The sequence below is a fragment of the Pongo pygmaeus genome, chromosome 9, assembly GCF_028885625.2.
Source record: "Pongo pygmaeus isolate AG05252 chromosome 9, NHGRI_mPonPyg2-v2.0_pri, whole genome shotgun sequence".
Lineage (NCBI taxonomy): Eukaryota > Metazoa > Chordata > Mammalia > Primates > Hominidae > Pongo > Pongo pygmaeus.
In genome coordinates this window covers 44,823,381-44,848,917 of record NC_072382.2, presented here as the reverse complement: position 1 = coordinate 44,848,917, position 25,537 = coordinate 44,823,381, and the positions used below count along the sequence as shown (strand labels likewise).

The window sequence follows — 25,537 nt, the reverse complement described above, 5'->3', positions numbered from 1 at the left end:
TTGATTCTTTTATCATCAAGCATTAATTTAATATCCAAAGGCATATATTTGTATTTTCTGTGCTTTAAACATTTGTCTGTGCGTCAATGCTTTAAAGGGACATACTATGTGGTGATTCATTTTCAAAGTAAGAATTTGCAGAAAATGAGAAACAAACTTTCTGAACAATACAATTTTAATGCATACTAAGGCTGGTTAACTGGTTAGAATACTAGGTTAACAAGGCCAAACTCCAGACAGGCCAATAGCTTTTCAAACCAATATTCCTGACACTGCCAGGAATAAAGAAAACTCTTCACTACTGAGGGAGGGAAAGAAAACCTAGAAAAATAAACCATACTAAAAGAAAAAAGGTATTTGTTTGTCACTTTAAAGCTGCTTTTTCTTTAAACGGTACACATATTTTCAACATTCTTACAAATGGGACTTCTATTAAAAAGCAAACTATTGCTAATTCCATGGCTTTAAGTGGAGTACTTCCAATCACTTCCTCTATCCAGAAAATCCATGACACTACATGCCAGTTACTTTGCATATTTATAATTGTTTAATAAACTATTCAAAATTAGCATCTAAAATAATTATACTTTGGACACACGAAGGCATATATTTGGTGAGAACATTGTAATTTTCATTTTGTAAACTATATATTCTGTATTCAAGTAATAATAACACAGCATTGCCTATACAGAACTGAGGCCTGGGCTGAGACCCAAAACTTGTCTTTCCCTAAATGCACCATTACGAAGAGCTAATAAGAGGTCTGTCCAGATGCTAAGACCAGGTACTTCAAAATCTCCATCCTGCGCTTTACAGGTCTCCAGGGCAGTTAGAACTTTATCTTTCAGAGGTGGAGGGGCCTGACAGAGGCTTTGAAACCTATTGTGCAACTCCTCCCAGGGCACATCTTGGGACTCAGTTCCAACCCAAATGCCTTTCTGAAGGTCATAGTGCAAACGTTGACCCCAGTCTGTTAGCAGACCCAGATAGACAGGAGACAGCGATGGGTGGCGGCTAGTCACTAAAGTCAAAAGCCCTGCTGGGAGGGCGCGACAAAAGGCAGCAAAGACTTCCGAATTCCCCAGAAGCCAGTGGACTAGCACTTGGCTCCCCTCTCCAGGTGATTTGTGGATGCTGGGTTCCAACTCTTCTTGGGGCCGAGGAGACACAGGCGGCTGCAACAGCGCCACCGCTATCACCTTCAGGAAGTTGTTCTGAGGCAAGCGCTCCCACAGGCTGCTGAGAAACCTGGCGGGACGCTCCGCTTCGGCCTTCCCCACCTCCTGCAGACGCTCCAGCAGCAGCTCCGCCTGGGTCTTCATCAGAGAGTCCTCCTGGAGATTTGGGTTCTCTCTATAGCCGTTGAAGCGCAGCAAGTGCACCGCGGACCGCCGGCGGGCAAGGCGGGCCAGGCTCTCTTGGAGTGTCTCCTCATCGGCGTCCCGGACGCCCGGGCCCGGAAAGAGTTGCTGCACCAGGTGGTAACGAGAGGCATCCCCGAGGGCCCGGTTCTCCAGCAAGCGCAGAGAGAGCAGGACGTCACAGTGACCGAGGGCCTGGAAGTTCGCTAATCCCGGCACTGGACCCCGCCCAAAGCCGCCCTCTTGTCGCCACTGGTTGTGCAGCCGCCGCTCCAGAGCCATGCGAATGGGGCCATGCCGACCAAAGCGCCGATGGATGTGGCGCAGGTAGCGCGCCCACTGCAGGGCCCGGCGCACGGTGGCGGGGTCCCAGGTGCTGACGTGGGTAGTGCTTGAAACCGCCAGAAGCTCGGAAAAGCGATCCAGGTGCTGCAGAAGGGATTCCATGAGGTCCGCGAAGGCCCTACTTCCGCTTTCACCTTGGAGACGGGCGACTCTCTGCGTACTGATTGGGACATCCGTGAAATGATACGCCTCTCTGCAATGCTATTGGTCGAAGTGCATGTCAATCTCCCGGCGCCTTTATCCGTGTTCCTTGACTCTGGGCAACTTTAAAAGCCCTAATACTCCTACTTTCGCCACACAAAGAGGTTCTTCTTAGTGGAGGGAGAGCAGGTGTAGGGCATCCTACAGAGAATTTCCGGAACCACATGAGAGATGATGCCAGTCATGAACGTCTCCGCGCTTCCTTTCGCTTTGGAAATATCCTTAAGTAGAAATTTTCTGAGCTTTGCCTAAAACTAGAATCTGTGTTGAGGTTTTTCAAAATTAAGTAACGCCAGAGACATACTGTGACGTGAGGAAACGCTCTTAAATGAAATTTTAAGATCTATTTGAGAAACATGTACTAAAAATGTACTGACCTCCTATTAATGCCAGGCACTATGCTGAATTCTGGGCCTTCACATTGTCCTTCCATTATTAGAACTGAAGCCCAGATTATTTGAAACAAAAAATAAACTTCAATAATTTATTAAAATTTGCAAAGGAACAAAATTTTACTTCACAATTGTACATTTCGTTTTCGTAATTTTTAGGACAAAATAGCTTAATTGACTCTTCTGTCGTACAAATAATCAGCTGAAGGAAATGTCATTTAAGAGCATCGAACAATAATAAATGTTTGATTAAATAAAAACTGTGAGAAGAGAGTAGGGAGGAGAAGGTCCTATGTCGCTCATTGATGCACTTAACAAACATTTGTCAACTCCTTGGAGTTGCATTGTGTACAAAATGCACAACAATTCTTACTAAAGCTCATAATACAGTAATTCATTTGAGCTGAATTTCCTTCCAGTCCTAAAGACAGCCGAAACTATTCGAAAAAGTGGGGGGAAGGTGTTTTGTTTTTTACTTTAACAAAAAGTGGAAGAGAAACAAATTTAAAAGAGGGGAAGAGTCATTTTTCATTTTTAAAATAAGCATTCCTACACCTTTTAGAAAATAAAGCAGTCATGTGCATGCTGTTAATTCAGATTTATGCATTTATTTATTTATTTTGAAACGGAGTCTTATTCTGTCGCCCAGGCGCAGCCAATTTTTGTATTTTTAGTAGAGATGGGATTTCACCTTATTGGCAAGGCTGGTCTCGAACTTCTGACCTCAAGTGATCCTCCCGCCTTGGCCTCCCAAAGTGCTGGGATTACAGGCGTGTGCCACCGCGTCCGGCTATTATTTGATTTTTATTAGTTATCTCAAACTCTTATTTGGTCCTGAAATCGTTATTTTATTTTATCCTAAGGATACTATGAATCTTAAAATTCTTTTTCTTGGCTACTAGAAACTTAGAACCAAGTGTGCAGCCTGCCTTTAGCAAATGTACAGGCATCACTAATTCATTTATTTATTCTTATATTGAACACCTATTATGATACATAGTATGAGGTGCTACAGATTTAGTAGTAAAATAAATGCAGTCCTAGCATGAGTGGAGAAGTTCATCTTGTACCATTTGAGAGAGACATTAAATGAATAACCTCAAATGTGATAGGAGGATAAAATTGAGTAGGGTCACCAAGTCTTAGGTGATAGGAAGGTCTCTTTAATTACTGATTTTTCAGGCCAGGGGCAGTGGCTTATGCCTGTAATCCCAGGCTGAGGCGAGGCGGGTGGATCACCTGGGGTCAGGAGTTCGAGACCAGCCTGGCCAATATGGCAAAACTCTGTCTCTACTGAACAACAACAACAAAAAAAATTAGCTGGGCATGGTGGTGCACACCTGTAATCCTAGGTAATCGGGAGGCTAAGGCAGGAGAATAGCTTGAACCCGGGAGGTGAAGATTACGGTGAGCTGGCTGAGATCGGGCCACTGCAGTTCAGCCTGGGTGACACAGCAAGACTCCATCTCAAAAAAAAAAAAAAAAAAAAGGAAAATGAAAAAAAAAAGAAAAGAAACCGACTTTTCAGTTGAAAGTTCAAAGCTGAGTGTTCAGAGGAGCCTTCAAGGCTACAGGAATCCTTAATTTTTTTGCAGGTATCTGAGTTGAAAGAACCAGGCCTATTTAAGGAGGTGGAATAAATCCAAAAAAGCTTTGATTCAGAATGGGGATGACAGTGTATGGCAAGAATTATGCAGATTAGCTTCGTACCTTTCTACTTATCTGTTTAAATCTTGATTTTAAATTCTTCCTTGAGCATAGTAATGTTTAAACTCCTACATATTTCAGATTAGTCTATTTTCATTAAATAAAATGTCTATGAAGTTTCCCCCTCTAAAGAAAGAAAAGCCTAGCATTTTAACCTATATTCTTGAGGCAGGGTGGGGAGGGATACAAAAACTTAATTATAATGCAAAGCAGATTTTATATATTTTGAAAAGTTTAAGAATTTTGCTATGAGAGACTAGATATAAACTGACAGGAGAGTTCTGGGAAGACTACAGAGGACTGATACTTAATTTAGGCCTCAAAGTGTTTGAACAATCATGGGACAGAAGAAAATCCAAGTGAGAGAAATAATATAAGGTAAAATATATGAGAACACAAATGTGTGTACTGTGTGCCATGAATACCAGGAACAATCTCCCTCCTCTTGGTTTTGATCCCCAAATTCCTGGGATACAGTAAATTGGAAAAGAAACAGGCCAAATTTCAGCAGATTTTATTTTTATTTATTTATTTTGATTTTTTCTCTTCTTTGGTGAAGTTTTCAAATATTGTAGCTCATAAAACTTTTTTGTCGTCTTTTCATTGCTTTAACAGAATTCTTTTTTTTTTTTTTTTATTTCAATAGCTTTAAGGGTACAAGTGGATTTTGGTTACTTGGATGAATTTCACTGTGGTGATGCTTGAGATTTTAGTTCACCCTTTAACTGAATAGTGTATGTTGTACCCAACATGTGGATTTTTATCCCTCACCCCATCCCACCTCCCCTGCTTCCAAGTTTCCAGTGTCCATTATACCACTCTGTCTGCCTTTGCATACCCATAGCTTAGCTCCCACTTCAAAGTGAGAACATGCAGTGTTAGGTTTTCCATTCCTGAGTTACTTCACTTAGAATAATGGCCTCCAATTCCACCCAAGTGGCTGCAAAATATATTATTTCATTCTTTCTATGGCTGAGTAGTATTCCACGGTATGTGTGTGTGTGTGTATGTATGCGTGTGTGTATATATATATGTATATAACTTTTTTATCCACTTTTCAATTGATGGGCCGTTATGTTCGTTCCATATCTTTGCAATTGTGAATTGTGCTGTGATAAACATATACATGCAAGTGTCTTTCTGATATAATGACTTCTTTTCTTTGAGGTAGATACTCAGTAGTGGAATTGCTGGATCAAATGTAGCTCTACATTTAGTTCTTTGAGACGTCTCCATACTGTTTTCCATAGAGGTTATACTGGCTTGCATTCCCACCAACAGTGTATAAGCATTCCCTTTTCATCACGTCCATGCCAGCATCTATTGTTTTTTGACTTTTTAATAATGACCATTCTGGCTGGGGTAAGGTAGTATCCTTTTCCATAGAGGTTGTACTGGTTTGGATTCCCACCAACAGTGTATAAGCATTCCCTTTTCACTACATCCATGCCAACATATATTGTTCTTCGACTTTTTAATAACGACCATTCTGGCTGGGGTAAGGTGGTATCCCATTGTGATTTTAATTTGCATTTCCCTGATAATTAGTGATGTTGAGTATTTTTTCATACATTTGTTGGCCATTTCTGTATTTTCTCTTGAGAAATGTGTATTCATGTCATTTGCTCACTTCTTAATGGGATTATTGTTTTTTTTTCTTCCTGGTTTGTGTGAGTTCCTTATAGATTCTAGATATTTGTCCTTTATCTGATGTATATTTTGCAAATATTTTCTCCCATTCTGTGAGTTGTCTGTTTGCTCTGATGAATATTTCATTTGCTGTGCAGAAGCTTTTTAGTTTAATTAAGTCTCACTTATTTATTTTTGTTTTTGTTGCATTTGCTTTTGGGGTCTTAGTCATGAATCTTTGCCTCGGTCAATGTCCGGAAGAATTTTTCCTGTTTTCGTCTAGAATTTTTATGGTTTCAGGTCTTAAATTTATGTCTTTAATACACCTTGAGTTGATTTTTCTTAAATGATGAGAGATAGGGATCCAGTTTCATTCTTCTACATAGGGCTATCCAGCTTTCCTCACACCATTTTTTTAAATTATACTTTAAGTTCTAGGGTACATGTGCACAACGTGCAGGTTTGTTACATATGTATACATGTGCCATGTTGGTGTGCTGCACCCATTAACTCGTCATTTACATTAGGTATATCTCCTAATGCTTTCCCTTGACCCTTCCCCCACCCCACAGCAGGCCCTGGTATGTGATGTTCCCCTTCCTGTGTCCAAGTGTTCTCATTGTTCAGTTCCCACCTACGAGTGAGAACATGCGATGTTTGGTTTTTCGTTCTTGCGCTAGTTTGCTGAGAATGATGGTTTCCAGCTTTATCCATGTCCCTACAAATACCATTCAGGACATAGGCATGGGCAAGAACTTCATGTCTAAAACACCAAAAGCAATGGTAACAAAAGCCAAAATTGACAAATGAGATCTACTTAAACTAAGGAGTTTCTGCACAGCAAAACAAACTACCATCCAGAGTGAACAGGCAACCTACAGAAGGGGAGAAAATTTTTGCAGTCTACTCATCTGACAAAGGGCTAATATCCAGAATCTACAAAGAACTCCCCACACCATTAAATAAGGTGTCCTTTTCCCAATTTATGTTTTTGTATGCTTTGTCAAAGATCAGTTGATTGTAAGTATTTGGCTTTATTTCTGAGTTCTCTATTCTCTTCCATTGGTCTATATATCTACTTTTATACCAGTGTCATGCTGCTTTGCTTACTACAGCCTTGTAGAATTTGATGTCGAGTAATGTGATGCCTCTAGATTTGTTCTTTTTGCTTAGGATTGCTTTGGCTGGTTTTTGGTTCCATATGAATTTTATGATTGCTTGTTCTAATTCTGTGAAAGATAATGTTAGTATTTTAATAGGAATTGCATTGAATCTGTGTATTGCTTTGGGCAGTATGGTCATTATCATAATATTGATTGTTCCAGGCCATGAGCATGAGGTGTATTTCCATTTGTTTGTGTCGTCTATGATATCTTTCAGCAGTGTTTTTTAGTTCTCCTTGTAGAGATCTTTCCTCTCCTTTGTTAAGTAAATTCCTAGGTGTTTTATTTTTCTGCAGCTACTGTAAAAGGGATTGAGTTCTTGATTTTATTCTCAGCTTGGACACTATTGGTGTAAAGCAGTGTACATTGTGTTTGTAACCTGAGACTTTACTAAATTCATTTATCAAATCTAGGAGTCTTGTGGAGAAGTCTTTGGGGTTTCCTAGGTATATTATCACATCATCAGCAAACAGAGATAGTTTGACTCCTTTTTTTCCAATTTGGGTGCCCTTTATTTATTTATTATTTCTCTTGCTTGAATGCTCTGGCTAGGACTTCCAATGCTGTGTTGAATAGAAGTGATGAAAGTGGACATCTTTGTCTCGTTCCAGTTCTTAGGGGGAATGCTTCAACATGAATGTTGGCTGTGGGTTTGTTATGTATGGCTTTTATTACTTTGAGGTATGTTTCCTCTATGCCTAGTTTGTTGAGGTTTATGTCATAAAGGGATGCTAGATTTTATTGATTGCTTTATCTGCATCTATTGAGATAATCATATGGCTATTGTTTTAATTCTGTTTGTGTGATGAACCACATTTTTTGACTTGCATATGTTGAGCCGTTGATTCATCCCTTGGATGAATACCACTTGATCATGATGAATTACCTTTTTTGATGTGCTGTTGGATTCAGTTTGCTAGTATTTTGTTGAATATTTTTGCATCTATGTTCATCAGAGATATTGGTCTGTAATTTTCCTTTTTATTATGTCTTTTCCTGGCTTTGGTTTCAGGGTGATATTGTCTTCATATGAAATAGGGAGGATTCCTTCTTTCTCAATCTTTTGCAATAGTTTCAGTAGGATTGTTACCAGTTCTTTGAATGTCTGGTAAAATTTGGCTGTGAATCCATCTGGTCCTGAACTTTTTTTGTTGTTTTTTTTGACAAATTTTGTATTACTGATTCAATCTCACTGCTTATGATTGGCTTATTCAGGATTTTTATGTCTTCATGATTCAATCTAGGAGGGTTGTGTGTTTCCAGAAATGTATTCATTTTCTCTAGATTTTCTAGTTTGTTTGCAAAGAGGTGTTCTTGGTAGTCTTGAAGGATATTTTGTATTTCTTTGGGGTTGGTTGTAACACCTCCATTTTCATTTCTGATTTAGCTTATTTGGATCTTCTCTCTTCTTTTCTTGGTTAAACTAGCTAATAGTCAGACAGTGACAAATTCCCTTAGCATTTGCTTGTCTTAGAAACAGTTTATTTTTCCTTCATTTATGAAACTTAGCTTTACTGGATACAAAATTGTTGGCTGATAGTTATTCTGTTTAAGGAGGCTAAAATAGGACCATAGCCCTTTCTGGCTTATAAGGCTTCTGCTGAGAAGTCTGCTGTTAGTCTAAAAGGTTTTACCTTGTAGGTTACCTGATGCTTTTTTCACACTGCTCTTGGAATTCTTTTCTTCACATTGACCTTAGATAGCCTGATGACTTTAGCTGTTGGTGTTGGCCTTTTTGCAATGCATTTCCTAGGAGTTCTTTGAGCTTTTTGTATTTGAATATCTAAATCGCTGGCAAAGCCAGGGAAGTTTTCCTTAATTATTCCCTCAAATAAATAAGTTTTCAAAACTTTTTGCTTTTTCTTCCCACTCAGGAGCATCAATGATTCTTAGGTTGGCTCTTTTACATAATCCCATGTTTCTCAGAGATTTTATTCGTTTCTTTTCATTCTTTTTTTTAATTTTTGTGTGATTGGGTTAATTCAAAAACCTTGTTTTCAAGTTCTGGAATTCTTTATTCCACATGGTCTAGTCTAATGTTAAAACTTTTCCCTGCATTTTGTAATTCCCTAAATGTGTCTTTTGTTTCCAGAGTTCTGATTGTTTTTTTTTTTTTCTTTAAAATATCAATCTGTTTAGGAAATCTTTCATTCATGACCTGATTTTCTTTTAAATTTTATTGTGTTGTTTTTCACCTTTTTCTTGTATTTCCTTGAGGAACTTAATAATCAACCTCTTGAACTCTTTATCTGGTATTTTAAAGATTTCAACTTGATTTGGATCCATCGCTGGAGAGTTAGTGGAATCTTTGTGGTGTTATAGAATCATGTTTTTACATATTGCTAGAGTTATTTTTCTGATTTCTTCTCATTTGGGTAGACCATTTCTTCTAATTACTTCTTGAATTTATTTTTTATTCAAATGTGGTTTTTCAATTTCTATTTTTCCCTCTTGAGGATGTGACTTTAATGTTTATAGTTTATTTTAGCCTATTTCAGCTCTTGGTGTTTTCAGTGATGAAGAATCTGTATGAAAAATCTGTATGAACTCCTTGGTGTGATGGCCTTCTCAGATGCTGGTTATAGTAGCAATGTGCTCAGTGTGTGAGCAGGTTTACTGTCTCCTATGGGGCCAGAATGACAAAGATGTCACGAAGCTTATTTTGTTCCCCAGTGGTGTACGTTAATTAATTAATTTATTTATTTATTTTCCGAGTATTTTATTCACTGAGTTGAACAGTTCAGGCTTCAGGCCAGTAGGAGGTGTTCATGGGTAAAAACAGGCTGCAGCTAAAGCAGGTGTGTAATGCAATATCCAGTGATGGGCAGAGATCCTAACCTTGACAGAGGCAGCTGGAGAAGCTTTCAGTGAAATGCACTAAGGTCTTTTCAGGGTGAAGGGAGGAACCACTGTAGTTCCCCAACCAGGCCAGCAGGAAAGTGATCAACTCCCAGTCACACTCCTGACCCAGTGTTCTAGCTATTCAGATGAGACAGGCATCCCTTTTCTTCTGCAGGAATGGTGATGTTACATGTAGAAAAGGACTATGACTCTATCCCTCATGTAAGTCTGAACCTGGAGGGCACTCATCCTGCGGGGATGCAGTCACCCGAAAGTGTTCCAGGAAGCCTCTCTGCATTTGCACCCATGCCAAGCTCCTGTGGGAGAAGCCACAGCTATGTTTGCAGTGATGGGCAAGAAGAAGCGTATTAGTCTGTTTTTAAACTGCTGTGGAAGACATACCCAAGACTGGGCAATTTATAAAGAAAAGAGGTTTAGTTGATTCACAGTTCCACATGACTGGGGAGGCCTCACATTCATGGCGGAAGATGAAGGAAGAGCAAAGGGACGTCTTACAGAGTGGCCAGCAAAGAGAGAATGAGAGCCAGGTGAAAGGGGTTTCCCCTTATAAAACCATCAGATCTTGTGATACTTAGTCACTACCATGAGAACAGGATGGGGGAAACTGCTCCCGTGATTCAGTTATCTCCCACTGGGTTCCTCCCACAACATGTGGGAATTATGGGAGCTACAATTCAAGATAAGATTTGGGTGGGGACACAGCCAAACCATATCAGGAAGAAAAAGTCTTCGCCAGGATCCTTCATGAGCACCAGGGCCACCTGACAGTTGGAGTAGAGGCACAAACTTTCTCCACTGAGCCCCGCACTGCACCTGTGCCTTTGCTGAAATAAACTCCCCACAAACAGACAGTTTTGGGACTCAAGTCCTGCAGTCTGGATTCTTTGGTCTCACAGGGTACTCCCTTGATGTGGTATATTCCCACTTCCCCTAGGAGGAGGGATCCCTGAGGGCCAAACTACTGTGAATCCTGCTACTGCTCTTCTGATTCTAGCCACCCAGTGGGGCTGCCATTCTCCAGGATGGTGCTGGGGAATGTCTGGAAGGGATCCAGTGATAGGACCTGTTCTCTAATCTCCCAGTAGTGGGTACCAGCAGAAGTTCTGATGGGGGTGGCAGGGGAGTGATGTAGACTTTGTGAGATTTTCTTGGTTGTGAGATTTTCTTGGTTATAAATAGCCTTAATGTGTTGCTATTCTCAAATGCCAGCTGTAGTAGTAATATGCTGGTCACGTGAATAGACTCAAGACCTCCTGGTTAGCCAGAGTGATGCCCACAATGGTGCTAACTGAGGTCATCCAAAAGTTTTCTCCTTCAGGGGAGCTGTGTTTTTGTGCCAACAGATGCTGTAATGGACTGTGTCATTTGGCCTCCAGCCAGGAGGCGGTGCTTGCAAAAGAGTGTCAGCTGCAGTGATAGTGATGGGATTTGTGCTTCTCTTATGTTACCCAGGGTAGGTACTCTGGTGTCTCACGCAATGGGCAGGGTCATAGGACTCCCCAAAGTCCCTGCCCTTTGTGTTAAGATACTAGGGTAGATGGAGGTGCAAAGCCAGGTGGTGGCTGGATCAATCAAGTCCCACACTCTGGCCTCCCACATGCCAGCATAAGCAGCAGCTCTAGTGGAGATCAAAGGGCAGTTCTGTGGCTTTTGAGGGAACATTCCAGAGAGGAGCACAGCTGCCTTTGTTGTGCAGAAGAATCCATATGGTGAGCAGGGGGTAGTACATAGCAGTGGGCCTCACCTGGCCCCTACACACTTGTCAAGGCACATCTCACACCTGCAGTGTTCCACTTGCAGCAGCTAAGTGGGTTCCAGATAGCCTGTGCTCAGCGCTCAAAACTGCCCCAGGCCATAAGCCTTCCCTACCAAGACAGGAACGGTGGCTTTCAGGCCACACCCCTCCCTGTCGGCCTGCAGAGCTGGAGTGCCCAGGTCCTGCACCTGTGGCTTATAGTACTTCCCACTTGTCTCAGTTCTCACCAAAGTGGTTCATCCCTGTTCAAGATTATATTGTGAATCTACATTGGGAGCTTCTTTCAACCTGTGACTGCTGCCTAAGTTAACTGGCTGACTTCTGTGAGGTCCCCTGTGAGGTAGGATTTGGAATGGCTTTCCTCTGTCCCCGGTGGAGTCTGGGAGTGCATGCAAAGCATGTGCTGATGCTGCTCCTTCTCATATACTCTTTACCACTCACTAAATCAGCTCCAGTGCTAGATAGGGTTAAGACCTTCCTCCATGGCCCGGGGCAGGTTCCCCAATGGGAGTATATATCATAGAGGAAGTCTCTCACCACTCACAGTCTGGGGACTCACGGTTTTCTGCCTGGCTTATGGATATACCGTGGAGGCAGTCTCTCCCCACTCACACTCTGGGGACTCAGTTTTCCACCTGGCTTAGGGTGTAGGTTGCTGCCCACTGCTTCTTTCAAAGGGTCTATGTTTTTGTTTGTTTGGTTTTTTTTTTTTTTTTTTCAGTTTTCCTGTTAAATTCCTGTGTTGCTTCTTGGAGAAAAGTTCACAGCATGAATCTCTACACAGTATTTTATCTTTCTAAGTGGGAGAGACATGCTAACAATGCCTCCAATCCATCATTCTGGAAAAACAGGAGGTTGTATTAAATTAAGATGTCATTCAAACCATGGGAGTTAGGCAACACAAACAACTAAGGATCAGGAAAAGATACTTTCACAAACAACCTACCTCACGGGCCCTGGTAAGGATTAAATGGGGTAACAAATATAAAATGCCACAAATATAAAATTGTGGCTGTCTTTTAATATGAATTCTACCACTTACCCTCTCACATTGCATAACAGCCATGCAATTTGGGATACTGACCACAGCTCAGCTCAACTGATGGGATTTGATCATTTTGAGCCAATCGTGTTAATTCAATCCCCTTCTAATTCAGTAATTAATTCAGGAACCCAGCCTTAAGCCTATCAATGTATAACATTCTCTAATGACAGAAATTTGTTCAGAAATATCCATATGAATTAATTTTAATCAATTAGGCCTAGAGGATCTAGTGAAAACTTCTATTACTTTCTTACTTCAGTGTCAGTAGATAAACGTTAATTAATTTTAAGTTAGCCATAAGAGAATGTTAGAGTGTACAGGCTTAATATCAAACATACTACTTTCTCTCTTCCTCTATATATAAAGATATAGGTATATATATGTCTAGTAAGTATAATATATAACATTATTTTAAATAAAAATTTATATTACCTATTTATATTATTTAAATATAATATAAAATATTTCTATTAATAACATAAATTATAATAAATTGTTAATATTAATGATATTTATATCAATAATACATTTAACTATAATATAAATATTTATATTATATTATTATATATTACATATTCTGTTAACTATTAATATAATTGATATAATATTAATTATTATATTAATATTATACTTAATATAATATAATTATTATGTTAATATTATACTTAATATAATATTAATATAATGTTAATATTATATTAATATTATACTTAATGTAATGTTAATTATTATATTAATATTATACTTAATATAATGTTAATTATTATATTAATATCATACTTAATATAATGTTAATTATTGTATTAATATCATGCTTAATATAATGTTAATTATTATATTAATATTAATCAATGTAATATTAATTATATCAATATTTAATATAAATATTTATATATTAATATAATATAATATAAATATTTATATTATATCAATAATATTAATAGATAAATATACAATCATGTATTTATAGTAATAATTATATTATTTATATTTAAATGTAAATTAATTTATATTTATTTATATATTATTCATATATGTAAACTATATATTTATGTATAAATTGTATATATTTTATATATATTTGAAGCCCAAAGCTGCCACAGATATCTCCTTCCCCAAACCAAGAAAATCTCAGAATCACAAATAAAAATTGGATTAAGACAGACCTTAAACAAAACCTGTTTAGGATTATGTAACCTTACATATATTCCCAAACAGTTTTTCATTTTCCAGTTTTAGTTTTTCTTTCTGTTGCTTTCATCTAAATGCACCCAACTAATATAAGCCCTTTGGAATACTGTGTGGTGCAAATACTCAATGAACATTGGCTATTGTTATCAATATTATATAAGCCTCTAAAGTATACATCTTCCCATGTCTTCTCCCTATTCTACCACTTCCAAATATAAAAGGGCAACTACTAACATCTTTATGGGCTGTGGTGGAGGAAATGTTATAAAAGACACAACTTGCTGCTGCAACATGTACTCTTGGTCCTGAGAGGTTCCTAATAAAATCTTGTCCAATGGAATATTAAGACTTGAAAACTTGAGTTGATTTCATTCTGTACATTGGATCTAATTTTTGTTGTTATTATTACAATTTTTTTTTTTTTTTTTTGAGACAGACTCTCACTGTGTTGCCCAGGCTGGAGTGCAGTGGCGTGATCTCGGCTCACTGCAGCCTTTGTCTCCCAGGTTCAAGCGATTCTCCTGCTTCAGCCTCCCAAGTAGCTAGGATTACAGGCACCTGGCACCACACCCAGCTAATTTTTGTATTTTTAGTGGAGACAGGGTTTTACCATGTTGGACAGGTTGGTCTGGAACTCCTGACCTCAAATGATCCTCCAGCCTCAGCCTCTCAAAGTGCTGGGATTACAGGCATGAGCCACCGCACCTGGCTTGTTATTATTTTAAGATATGCAAGAAATTATAGGACACTATGCAACTGATGGACCAATGAAAACAAGTTATTCTGATGTTTTATTTTTACTCTGAACAATATTATATTGAAGGACAGGCACACCAATTACAGCTCTCTCCTTGATGAAATAATATTTCTTTATATGAATAAGTAGAATTGGACACCACATCTTCAGACAAGGCAGTCATAGAGGGTTTTTTCCTCATCCAGAAATCTACTTTTTGGGAAATTTTTTGATCTATTGGCAATCACTCTGAGGGCAAATATTATGGGTAGTGATTATACTGATCCCAACTCCACTCCACTACCTCAGTCAAGTCAGGGATAAGGGTAGGTCTTTTTATATACTTTAGTAGCAACTATAAAGAGCAAGCTGGAACAATTTTTGTATAGAGATTTCTAGTAGAAACTTTGCAAACATGTTTGCCATGTTTGTGGTATTGCAAACTATCTTTCTGGAAAAAAGCGTTCCATGTTGCTATAGTTTGAATGTCCTCTCCAAAACTCATGTGAAATTTAATTGCCAATATAATAGTATTGGAAGGGAAGGCTGTTAACAGGTGATTAAGTCACGCAGGCTTTGTCCTCATATGATATTGAGTAAATGGTTAGTTAGCCCAGGAGTAGGTTTCAGATAAAAATAAGCATAGATTGATTTCCTCTGTCTCTTGCCATCTTTCACCATGTGTTGCCTTCTGCCATGTTCTGAAGCAGCAAGAAGGTCCTCACCTTGGACTCCCCAGCCTCCATGAGGCAAATAAATATCCTTTCTTTCTAAATTACCAGTCTGTGGTATTCTGTTACAGCAGCAGAAAATGGACTGAAACATAGATCTTAGTGGTATTTACCTGTAAAATCACGATTTCTTCATTTCATTGATTTCCCTTACAGAAGGGGAAAATCATCAAATGAATTGTAATGGATAGAAGACCTTATGCGTGTAAAATCTGATGATTAGGTTTTCAGTCTTGCATCCTATGATATTATAACTATTCCCTGATCAAACTATAAATGCCATACTAAATCTTAAAGAATATTAAATTTATATTTTAATGGAGAAAACACACTAGGTTTACCTTTCCTACCATTAGAATTATTTTCAGTAGGCCATAATAGACAGTAATTAGACAAAATTTTTTTCTGGGTCCTGAGCATTCTACTTAGTGTACAGCAGAAAGGGTTACAAGTGTAGCCTGAGATATCGATCTCCTTTGCCTTTGGGGCATATGAATGAGGTCTGGGAAGTGACTGTCATTACTGAGATAGAAAGAGGTCTGATAATCCATCCTGTGCTCTTCTTTAGATATTCATTACCACCTGGACATCTATACACTAGCTAGAATGGACATACATTGTAATCCATCATAGACAAAGGGCCCATGAAGTTAGTGGAAGAATTTCAGGTGTCCAAGAAGGACATAACAGAACCTAATGAATTCAGAGGAAGGTAGTGGAGGAGGAATTAAAAGATAGAGTTTCCTTGCGGGCACAGATCTAAATGTTGCTCACAAATCTGTTTTCACAAATTTGAGACATGTCTTTTTAGTTGCAGTGGGTGTGGCTTTAAGTGGCCTTAAAGCCAGCAGCAGAAAGACCGTAACGTGTAACAATAGATGTAACAATGCATGTATATTCTACAAATTAGAGCTTCATCAACACTTTGGAATTTGTGATATGGAAAATTTTGTTTGAATTTAAAATTTATTTGCATCATAATAGTAATGTTTAACATTTTATTGCCTTAAGGATAGAAAAGAACTTTTATTTAAATACAATTTCATTTCTTATAAACATTTAATGGCTTTATTGACATTCACAAAATAATTTTACCTATTTCATCAACATTTCTCCCTGAAAGTCAATGGAGATTCTCAAGAATATAAAGAGAACTTGTTTAAAAGTCTTGATCAGGAATTGCAACTGACCATTTCAAACATAAAAGTCAATGTGAAAAAATTGCATTCATGAAGCAAGCTTAATTTCTCTCTTAAAAAATGAGAATTTTAAATGTTAGGAATTTTTATATAAATTGAATGTTTAATCACCTGTATTCATATTATCATACAAAGCAAGTGCAAAAGAAATTTTTTCACCACATATGTATATATGCCTTTTAAATGGTCTTTGGTTGACTGCCTATGCTTTGGTCTGACAAAGTTTGTGAATTACTGCTCTAACACAGGCATTCTAACACAATTAGCTAAGAAAAGGGAGCAAAAGAAAGGGCATTGTGATTCAAATTAGTGTGCCCTAAATTTGTTTAAATAGGGCTGGGAGAAAGTAAGTTAGTTAATCTCCATTTGTTTTTCCTCTTAACTTCGTCTGTTTCTTCCATTTTTCCCCCTCCTCTGTGCAGAGGAGTGAACTGAGCTTTACTGACTGAGGCCTTGTTCCCTTGCACTCCGGCTTTTTTTTAAATTGACCAAGGGGAGGCATTAGCAAGCAGTCAGAAGGACTGAAGGAGGGAGATTAAGGATTTTTATTCCTCTGGTCTCTGCTAAGGTTCCAGGATTCTGGTTCTTTCTTTATATATATATATATAAATATATATATATATATTTATATATATATATAAATATATATATATATTTATATATATATATTTACATATATTTATATATATATATTTTTATATATTTATATATATATTTATATATATATATTTATATATATATATTTATATATATATTTCTTTATATATATTTATATATCTTTATATATATTTTATTATACTTTAAGTTCTAGTGTACATGTGCACAATGTGCAGGTTTGCTACATACGTATACATGTGCCATGTTGGCATGCTGCACCCATTAACTTGTCATTTACATTAGGTACATCTCCTAATGCTATCCCTCCCCCCTCACCCCACCCCACGACAGGCCCTTCTAGAAGTCCTGTAAGAGGTCCCCCAGATTGAGGTAACACATATTATTCCTTGCAACTGTAGGGGCCTCCTGATGTTGCTAATTCCTAGCTGCTGTAACACACCTTTTTGATTCCCTTAACCCTACCCATACGTCTGTAAATATTACTATATTAAATTGTCTTCCAAATCCCTGCTGAATGTGCTTTTGATTCCTGCCAGGAGTTTGACTGACACAGTTGCCTGAACTATCAGCCATTCTTATAATTAATATTATTAATTATAATAATTATAATAATTAATTATAATAATATATATTATATTATATATAATATTATATATTATCTATATATATATAGATAATATATAATATATTTATATATTATCTATATTATATATAGATAATATATAATATATTTATATATTATCTATATTATATATAGATAATATATAATATATTTATATATTATAAAATATATATTTTATATATTATATATTAATATATAAATTAATAATATATATTATATATTATATAATATATAATATATATTTTATATATTATATAATATATAATATATATTTTATATATTATATATTAATATATAAATTAATAATATATATTATATATTATATAATATATAATATATATTTATATATTATATAATAATATATATAATTAATTATAATAATTATAATAATTAATATAAGTTAGTGAGTCATAATATTATCAATCAGTGTGTTTTCAGAAAATGATGAGCAGTCTAATACAGTGATTCCCAAATATCTGTCATTGCCATATACTGTTGCCAATCTATGACAAAGTCATCATTGTTATAGTAATAAATGAAAAATATATGACAGAATAATGTGAAGTGTTTTCATAAAAGTAATTAATTAAATTGAAGGGGAAAAGCATTTCTTACAGTGTGGGAAATGGTGGAAATATTTGTAGATGGACTAAGATTGTGAAGATATTAGAATACCTTGCTAAGGAAGAGAGTGTGTGTTCAATTGAGATTCCAATTTTATTGAGAATTTTGAAGCACAAGAATGATAAGAGTATATCTGTTATAAAGCAATGTAGAGAATTGATTACCACTAGCTGGAACAACTGAATACACATAGAGGATCACTGGAAAAATATTGCAATAGTCTTCATGCGCAAAATGATGGCTCGCTACAGCAGTGGCAGGGGAAATATTAGGAAGTCTTGACAGGATGGTGTTCAGATTTGAAAATTTTGATGAAGAATCAACAAATCTTAATGGAGAGAAGAATGAGAAAGACTATTCTGCATTTTCTCATTTATGTGATTGGGTGAAGCCTCTTTACCTCTGTAATTGAATTAGTATTAATTTAGACTGATGCCAGTAATTAGGAAAAAGAAAACAAAATTCATAGCAGAACATTGACCCAGTGGAAATTCTTATAAACTTGTTTTTTAATCACAGGCTACTGTCATTCCTCACACTCTTTAAGAGCCCCTGGATAAGAAAATTATAGAATATAATAGATAATTAGTGGATAATAAGGTATGCACAAAATGTCCAGAAGACATCTGGATTATTTTAAATCAGCAATCGATACCAGCTGAAAGCTTATTTTATTTTGTCAGTATCTTGTAATTATGTTAAAAATGACGTATCTGAGAATTTACACAGAATGTAAAGAACAAGATAGTCCTATCCACTAAAAAAAAAATGATTTTATGTTCTGGCTAAATTATCAGTATGTTTTATAGGTATACGATAATGTGGAACCTTATCTATAAATTATTCTAGACCCATTGCCTGCTCTGTAGTTGGGTTCAAACTCAGGAAGGAAAAGGATGTTAAAACAACGGCAAGACCAACATCTGCGTAGCATTTTGTTCTCTTACTCTTGAGTTTGAGAGACTTTCACGACTTCTTATTGCTCAGTGCATAGAGTCTAAGGTCCTATGTATGTTTCTATTTTTATATTTTGGCTCCACTTTATCTCTTTGGTTTTGCTTTCTAACTTTTTTTTTCTAAATAACTTTATATAATAAAATTCAAATAAATGAATAATGGGAAAAGTATAAAAAGCCTCCAGCTTTGGTTGGTTGGTTTTATTAATTCATGAGCTTTAAAGGCAGATAGACTTGGTTCAAAGTCTACCAGACAACATCTTGAATTCATGAGAGATGAGTTATTAAAAACATGGATTAAAATATAAAAAAGGAAGAATTTAAACAAGAAATTATCCTCTTCCTTAAATAATTGTCAGTTCAATGCCCAGACTCTGAGCATTTAATTTGAAACCTCTTGAATTGCTAATATTCAGAAACTACTTAAATACTTGAGTTAGTCCCACTGGAAGGGGCTTCTATGACTTTTACCATTTTTACATGTTTGCCACTGCTTGGACATCTGTTTTGAAAAAAAAAAAAACGATATAGAAGGGACAACAATGGCAGTCATATTAACAGAAATTATTTTGAAACTACCTATTAATACACAGATCACCCACATATCTTCTGTAGTATGTGTGTATTTGTGTAGTAATAAATGGGAAGAACTTACTAAGCAGATATTTGAACTAAATAAACTAAATTTATTTTTAAGACTTCATTTTTCTTTTACAATTGATGATTTTTTTCTAATGTTCAAACCACAAAGAAAAAAAATACGGACTGGGTTCTGTTTTTACCTTTGAATAAGAAATTGCATTTCATATAGAAGAGCTCTATGGTAATGTCTGGATGCCTTTATTTTTATCCAACAGTTATCAGTATATTGCTATATAAGTACCTGCCAGGAAGGACATTTTTTTTTCCTGCTTCAATAACTGTTTAAGTGTCTGTTGTTCCCATTTTCAAATCTCCAAAACTTTTATGTGAATTCTTTCAGCATATTTTTTTCATTATTTCTCTACCTCCTTTTTTTCTGGATGGCTGAAGTTTCCAGACATACAACCCAAAATGTCTTAAGAGAATTAATATAAAAAAGCTAAGAAAATGGAAAGCAAAGAAAAATATGCATGTACATTACCTGCATGTAGATATGTAAACTCATTTTTTATTTCCTTTAAAGGATAATAGATGAATCTAATTTTTCTTATTACTCTTTCACTAAGTAGCAATTATGATGTAAAAGGTATCAGGAAATTTCTTTTTTTTTAAATTACTTCCAGACGTAATCTGAGTTCTTAGATTGGGTTAGTCTGTTAATATCATTAATGTCAAGGAGCATTTTCCCCAGAGCTCCCTAGCATTTCAAAATAAACTGGCTGAAATAAGCCAAGTAAGTGATTTTTTTAAAATTGCAATATCACAGAGGCATTTTGTTAGAATGTAAAAATTCTTTCCAGTATTGTTTTTATCAGTTAATTACCAAGTATAAAGGGAGGCTTTACAGAGAATATTCTATCAGATTTGAGGGAAGCACTCTAAGGGAATAGAGAGATATTTGAAGTCAAAACTACTATAGCTTACATTTCTGTTCCCTTTATTCTTTTGAACAGATTAATAAATGCTATAATTTCTGAATTTGCGTATATTATTTAAACAGATACATTGAGTGAAAGCTTCTACTCGTTGATTTTGTTTGTTTTTCATTTTTGAGACAGAGTCTTGCTCTGTTACCCAGGCTGCAGTGCAGTGGCATGATCTCAGCTAACTGCAACCCTCCACCTCCCGGGTTCAGATGATTCTCATGCTTCATCCTCCCAAGTAGCTGGGAATATAGGCATGCACCACCATGCCTGGATAAATTTTTGTATTTTCAGTAGAGATAGGGTTTTGCCACATTGGCCAGGCTACTCTTGAACCCCTGGGCTTAAAGTGATCTGCCTGCCTAAGCCTCCCAAAGTGCTGGGATTACAGGCATGAGCCACCACTACGGGCTGCCTATTTCTTGTTATCTTAGAATAAAATGTGTCTTCACCTTCCCTCTTGTTTACATAACTAGAATATTCTATCTTATTGATGCTGTACATAGAGGAGGAGAAGTACACAATGGAGCAATATCATTGTTACCAGGATGATGGTTGTACCTGGATCCATTCAAAGACGTTTTGTATTCCATAGCCAATTCTGCATATCATAAAATGCCAAGAGTTTAGAATAAGTCTAAATTACTGAGAGAATTGTAAGGTAGAAGGAAGAAAGCAGTGATAATAATAAAGGCAAGATTAAAAATATGTATATATGGCTGGGTGCGGTGGCTCACGCCTGTAATCCCAGTACTTTGGGAGGCCGAGATGGGCAGATCACGAGGTAAGGAGATTAAGACCATCCTGGTCAACATGGTGAAACCCTGTCTCTACTAAAAATACAAAAATTATCTGGGCGTGGTAGCATGCGCCTGTAGTCCCAGCTACTCAGGAGGCTGAGGCACTAGAATCGCTTGAACCCGGGAGGCAGAGGCTGCAGTGAGCTGAAATCGTGCCACTGCACTTTAGCCCAGGTGACAGAGTGAAAACTGTCTTAAAAATAAATAAATAAATAAATATATATATATATATATATACACACACACACACACACACACACATATAAAATATATTTATATCAGGCTAAATTTGTTTCTTTAGTGGGAAATATTGAGAAAATTTTCAGAGAGCTGTTGTTCTAAATAATATTCTTATTAAAATATTACAAAATTAGGGATCACAGTCAATGATATAATTCTAAATAAATAAAGAATGTCAAATTTTATAGTGAAAATTTTTGTTAGTCAAAATTGTAAATTTTGAATTGTGCCATTATACATTTTTTCTAGTTCAGATAAAGTTTTCTGTCTTGGTGTTCTTAGTTGCAAAAAGCAGTATTTGTTTTATTTTCTTTTTCTTTTCTTTTCTTTTTTTTTTTTTTTTTTGAGACAGAGTTTCACTCTTGTTGCCCAGGCTGGAGTGCAATGGCACGATCTTGGCTCACTGCAACCTCCGCCTCCCAAGTTCAAGCCATTCTCCTGCTTCGGCCTCCTGAGTAGCTGGGATTACAGGGGTGCACCACCACGCCCGGCTAATTTTGTATTTTTAATAGAGACGGGGTTTCTCCATGTTGGTCAGGCTGGTCTCGAACTCCTGACCTCAGGTAATCCAACTGCCTCGGCCTCCCAAAGTGCTAGGATTACAGGTGTCTTTATTTACTGAGAAAAAACAATTTGATTTTCCTGTCTTCTGCTTAACCAGGAGAATATCATGTAATATCTGTAATTCTGTATAATGAGAAATTATTAAGGGAAATGCTAAGTTCTTCTCTAGTTCTCTGATGTGATAATTTCAATTAGTTTGTTTACAGATTATAGTTAAAAAAAAAAGGAGGTTAATTTAATTTCAGCACAATGACTTGATGTCTTTACAGAGTGCTTTAGGATCAATTTTCCTTTTATTGCCTATACTGGCTACCAAATTTTCCCTTTTTATGCTCTACAATTTAGAGTACACCAAATCTAGCACTTGAGTTCTAGCATTCCAAATATTTTAAACTTTATCTATGTGTTTTTGAATTTTGTAATCTCATTTGGTATATAATCAAGGAACATAAACTATGATACCCAGAGGACAGGGAGTTGTAAGGACTTCTGACAGCATTAAAGGAAATAAGCAACTGAACCTTTTTTTTTTTTTTTTTTTGATATTTTCATTTTTTATTATATACTTTGTAAGCTACAACTAGGTGGGAGAAGTAAAATACTGCTGAGTAAACCTTAAGAGAAATAACTTGGAAATTGGAGTTTTAAGAAAATTGGTATAATTTTCAAGACAAACTAAAGACACTTGCACACGTATGAAATGGGCAACTGAACCTTTTAAAACAAAAATCTATTTTGAGAAAGGCACGGTATTTTAGAAACAGAGAGCCATATGACCTTTGCCTCTGTTAAATTGTATTTTTATGGCATTTCTTTTAAAACTTAATCCAGAAAGCAAAAACCTACTTCATACACCATCCACGGTAAATGGCTTAGTTAAGTGGTATTGACACACAGCTTGCTTTGTCATTCTTATAAACTTCTCTCCCTCCCTCCCTCCGTCTTCCTTCCTTCTTTCTTTTCTTCTCAATTGCGCTTTCTTTCTTTCTTTCTTTTTCTTTCTTTCTCTCTCCTTCCTTCCTTCCTTCCTTCCTCACTTACTTCCTTCCTCCCTCCTTTCTTTCCTCCTCTCCTCTCCTCTCCTCTCTTCCTGCTTTTTCTTCCCCTTATGTACACTCATTTGCTTCTGTATATGGTCAGAATAAGACTCATCCACATTGCAGAATACAGATATTCTCACATATAAGTACTGAGAAAAAAAGAGAGCTGTTATCATTTAGTGTATAGGAAGAATTTAAACAAGAACTGTGCCTCAGGCAAGTTACGTAACTTTTTATTAGATAATTACATTTCATTGTGAGGACTCAATGAAATGTTTGCCAGGCACCTAGCGCAGTGACTAGTTAGTACATTATCTATGTACAGTTAACATTAGCAAGTAGCAAAATAGTGTAAATAGCAAATATGTTGAAAAAGGTATCAAGAAACTTTCTTGTTTTTAATCACTTCCAGATCTATATGAAGACTGGAAGATGAAAAAATAATGTGAGCAGGATCCATTTGGGAAATAATCCATTTATTCTCTCAATCAATACTTTTAAACCTGTACTATATGCTATACTATACTCTAATGATATAATAATGAATAAAATAGAGTCTGCATTAGCAAGACCTAGTCTAAGAGAAAGGAAACTTCAAATGGTGAACAATCACAGTTAGGATTGAGACAATAGGTGTGGCAGTTTTAAACATGGCTTCAGAATTATTTGACACTCCTTGTCTGGAGAGAATGGAGTGACTGATTTGATCAATAGAGCATAATAAAAGACTTGTGTTGTGGCTTCTGAGGCAAAAATCCCCAAAGGCCATGCAGCTTCCACCCGATTCTACTCACTCTTAGGGCCCTCCTTTAATGATGCTTTCTCTGGGAACCTAGCCTCTATAATGTAAGAAAATCAAGTCACATGGAGAAGGCTCAGTCGTCCCACACCAGGCACCAGATATGTGAATGACAAAGCCCCCAAATTATTTTGATTCTTGAATGTTCAGGTTTTCCCACCTGATGCCCCAGGCACTGTGGACTAGATATAAGCTAAACCCACAATACAGTGCTTTGTCTGATTCATCTGATGGAATCCATGAGCAAAATAACTTTGTTGTTGTTTTACATCATTAATTGTGGGATGGTTTATTTCACAACAGTAGTAACTGGGGCATTAGGTGACGCTTGAATAGGAGTGCTTAATTCAAAACTAGGCTAAAGACTGTGAGGTCATTATCACTTAATGGTCCAGGGATATTTTTAAACCCCTCTAGTTGAAATTATTTAAATAATTTTTTCCTTCCTTCCTTGCCTCCCTCCCTCCTTCCCTCCTTCTCTCCCTCCCTACCTCCCTCCCTCTCTTCCTTCTTTCCTTCTTTTTTCTTTTTTTCTTTTTTTGTTTTGCTCCATCACCTAGGCTGGACTGCAGTGGTGCAATCATGGCTCACTGCAGCCTTGACCTCCTTGGCTCAAGCAATCCTCCCACCTTAGCCTCCTGAGAGGTTGGGACTACAGGCATGTGCAACAATGCCTGGCTAACTTTTTAAAGTTTTAGAGACACAGGGTCTTGCTATTTTGCCTGGGCTGATCTTGAACTACCAGGCTAAAGTAATCCTCCCACTTTGGCCTCCCAAAGTGATAGAATTACAAATGTAAGCCATCATGCTTGAACTGTTTTAAGTAAGAATAAAATGACATGCAAGAACTCATAGGTCCAAATGACAATGAATAATATAAAAGTTACTTATTATTCATCTGATAAAGGATATATTGCTTGCCCAGGTGGTATCTCCCTGAAATTTTATTATAAAACTAAAAGAGCATAAAGAATTATGGTTAACTTGGAGCTACATACTAGTCTTCATGATTAGAAAATGAAAATTTTCATCAAAGAAAAAAATATGTAGTGTGTGATGCTTAAACCTGAATTAATAACCAAATCTGTCAGAAAATTGAATGGCAACCTTAGTTTCACCATTAATAGTCCAAATGTCTTAAAATGGTGTTCAAAACCACCTTAAACCTGATCAGAGCCTCCTCTCTCTCTCCCTACTGCCCTTCATCTTCTGAACTCCTAAGCTCTTCAGACTGTCTGTCCTTTTCTGAAGACTGTACATTTTCAGGCCTCTGGGCCAGGGCTCAATCACTTACCTTATCCTGACAGGGCCACTGAACCTTGCCGCCTACCCTGATTCCCAGAGGCATACCTATCTTGCCTGTCTTTGCTCTCCCATGGAATGTCATCTCT

General features: G+C 36.7%; 2 protein-coding genes across 2 annotated transcripts in view; one reads left to right on the top strand and one right to left on the bottom strand.

Annotated features, from left to right (window-relative positions):
* Window positions 1–634: 634 nt before the first annotated feature.
* FANCF (FA complementation group F) lies at window positions 635–3,762 on the bottom strand. Its single transcript, XM_054438132.2, has one exon. It carries the CDS (start codon window positions 1,806–1,808, stop codon window positions 684–686), a length of 1,125 nt encoding a protein of 374 aa, XP_054294107.1. The 5' UTR covers window positions 1,809–3,762; the 3' UTR covers window positions 635–683.
* Window positions 2,690–25,537, top strand: part of GAS2 (growth arrest specific 2) — a 180,175-nt gene continuing 157,327 nt past the window's right edge. The window contains exon 1 of the mRNA XM_063671054.1: window positions 2,690–4,384. The gene's annotated coding sequence lies outside the window, so the exon portion shown is untranslated. The remainder of the gene's footprint in view (window positions 4,385–25,537) is intronic.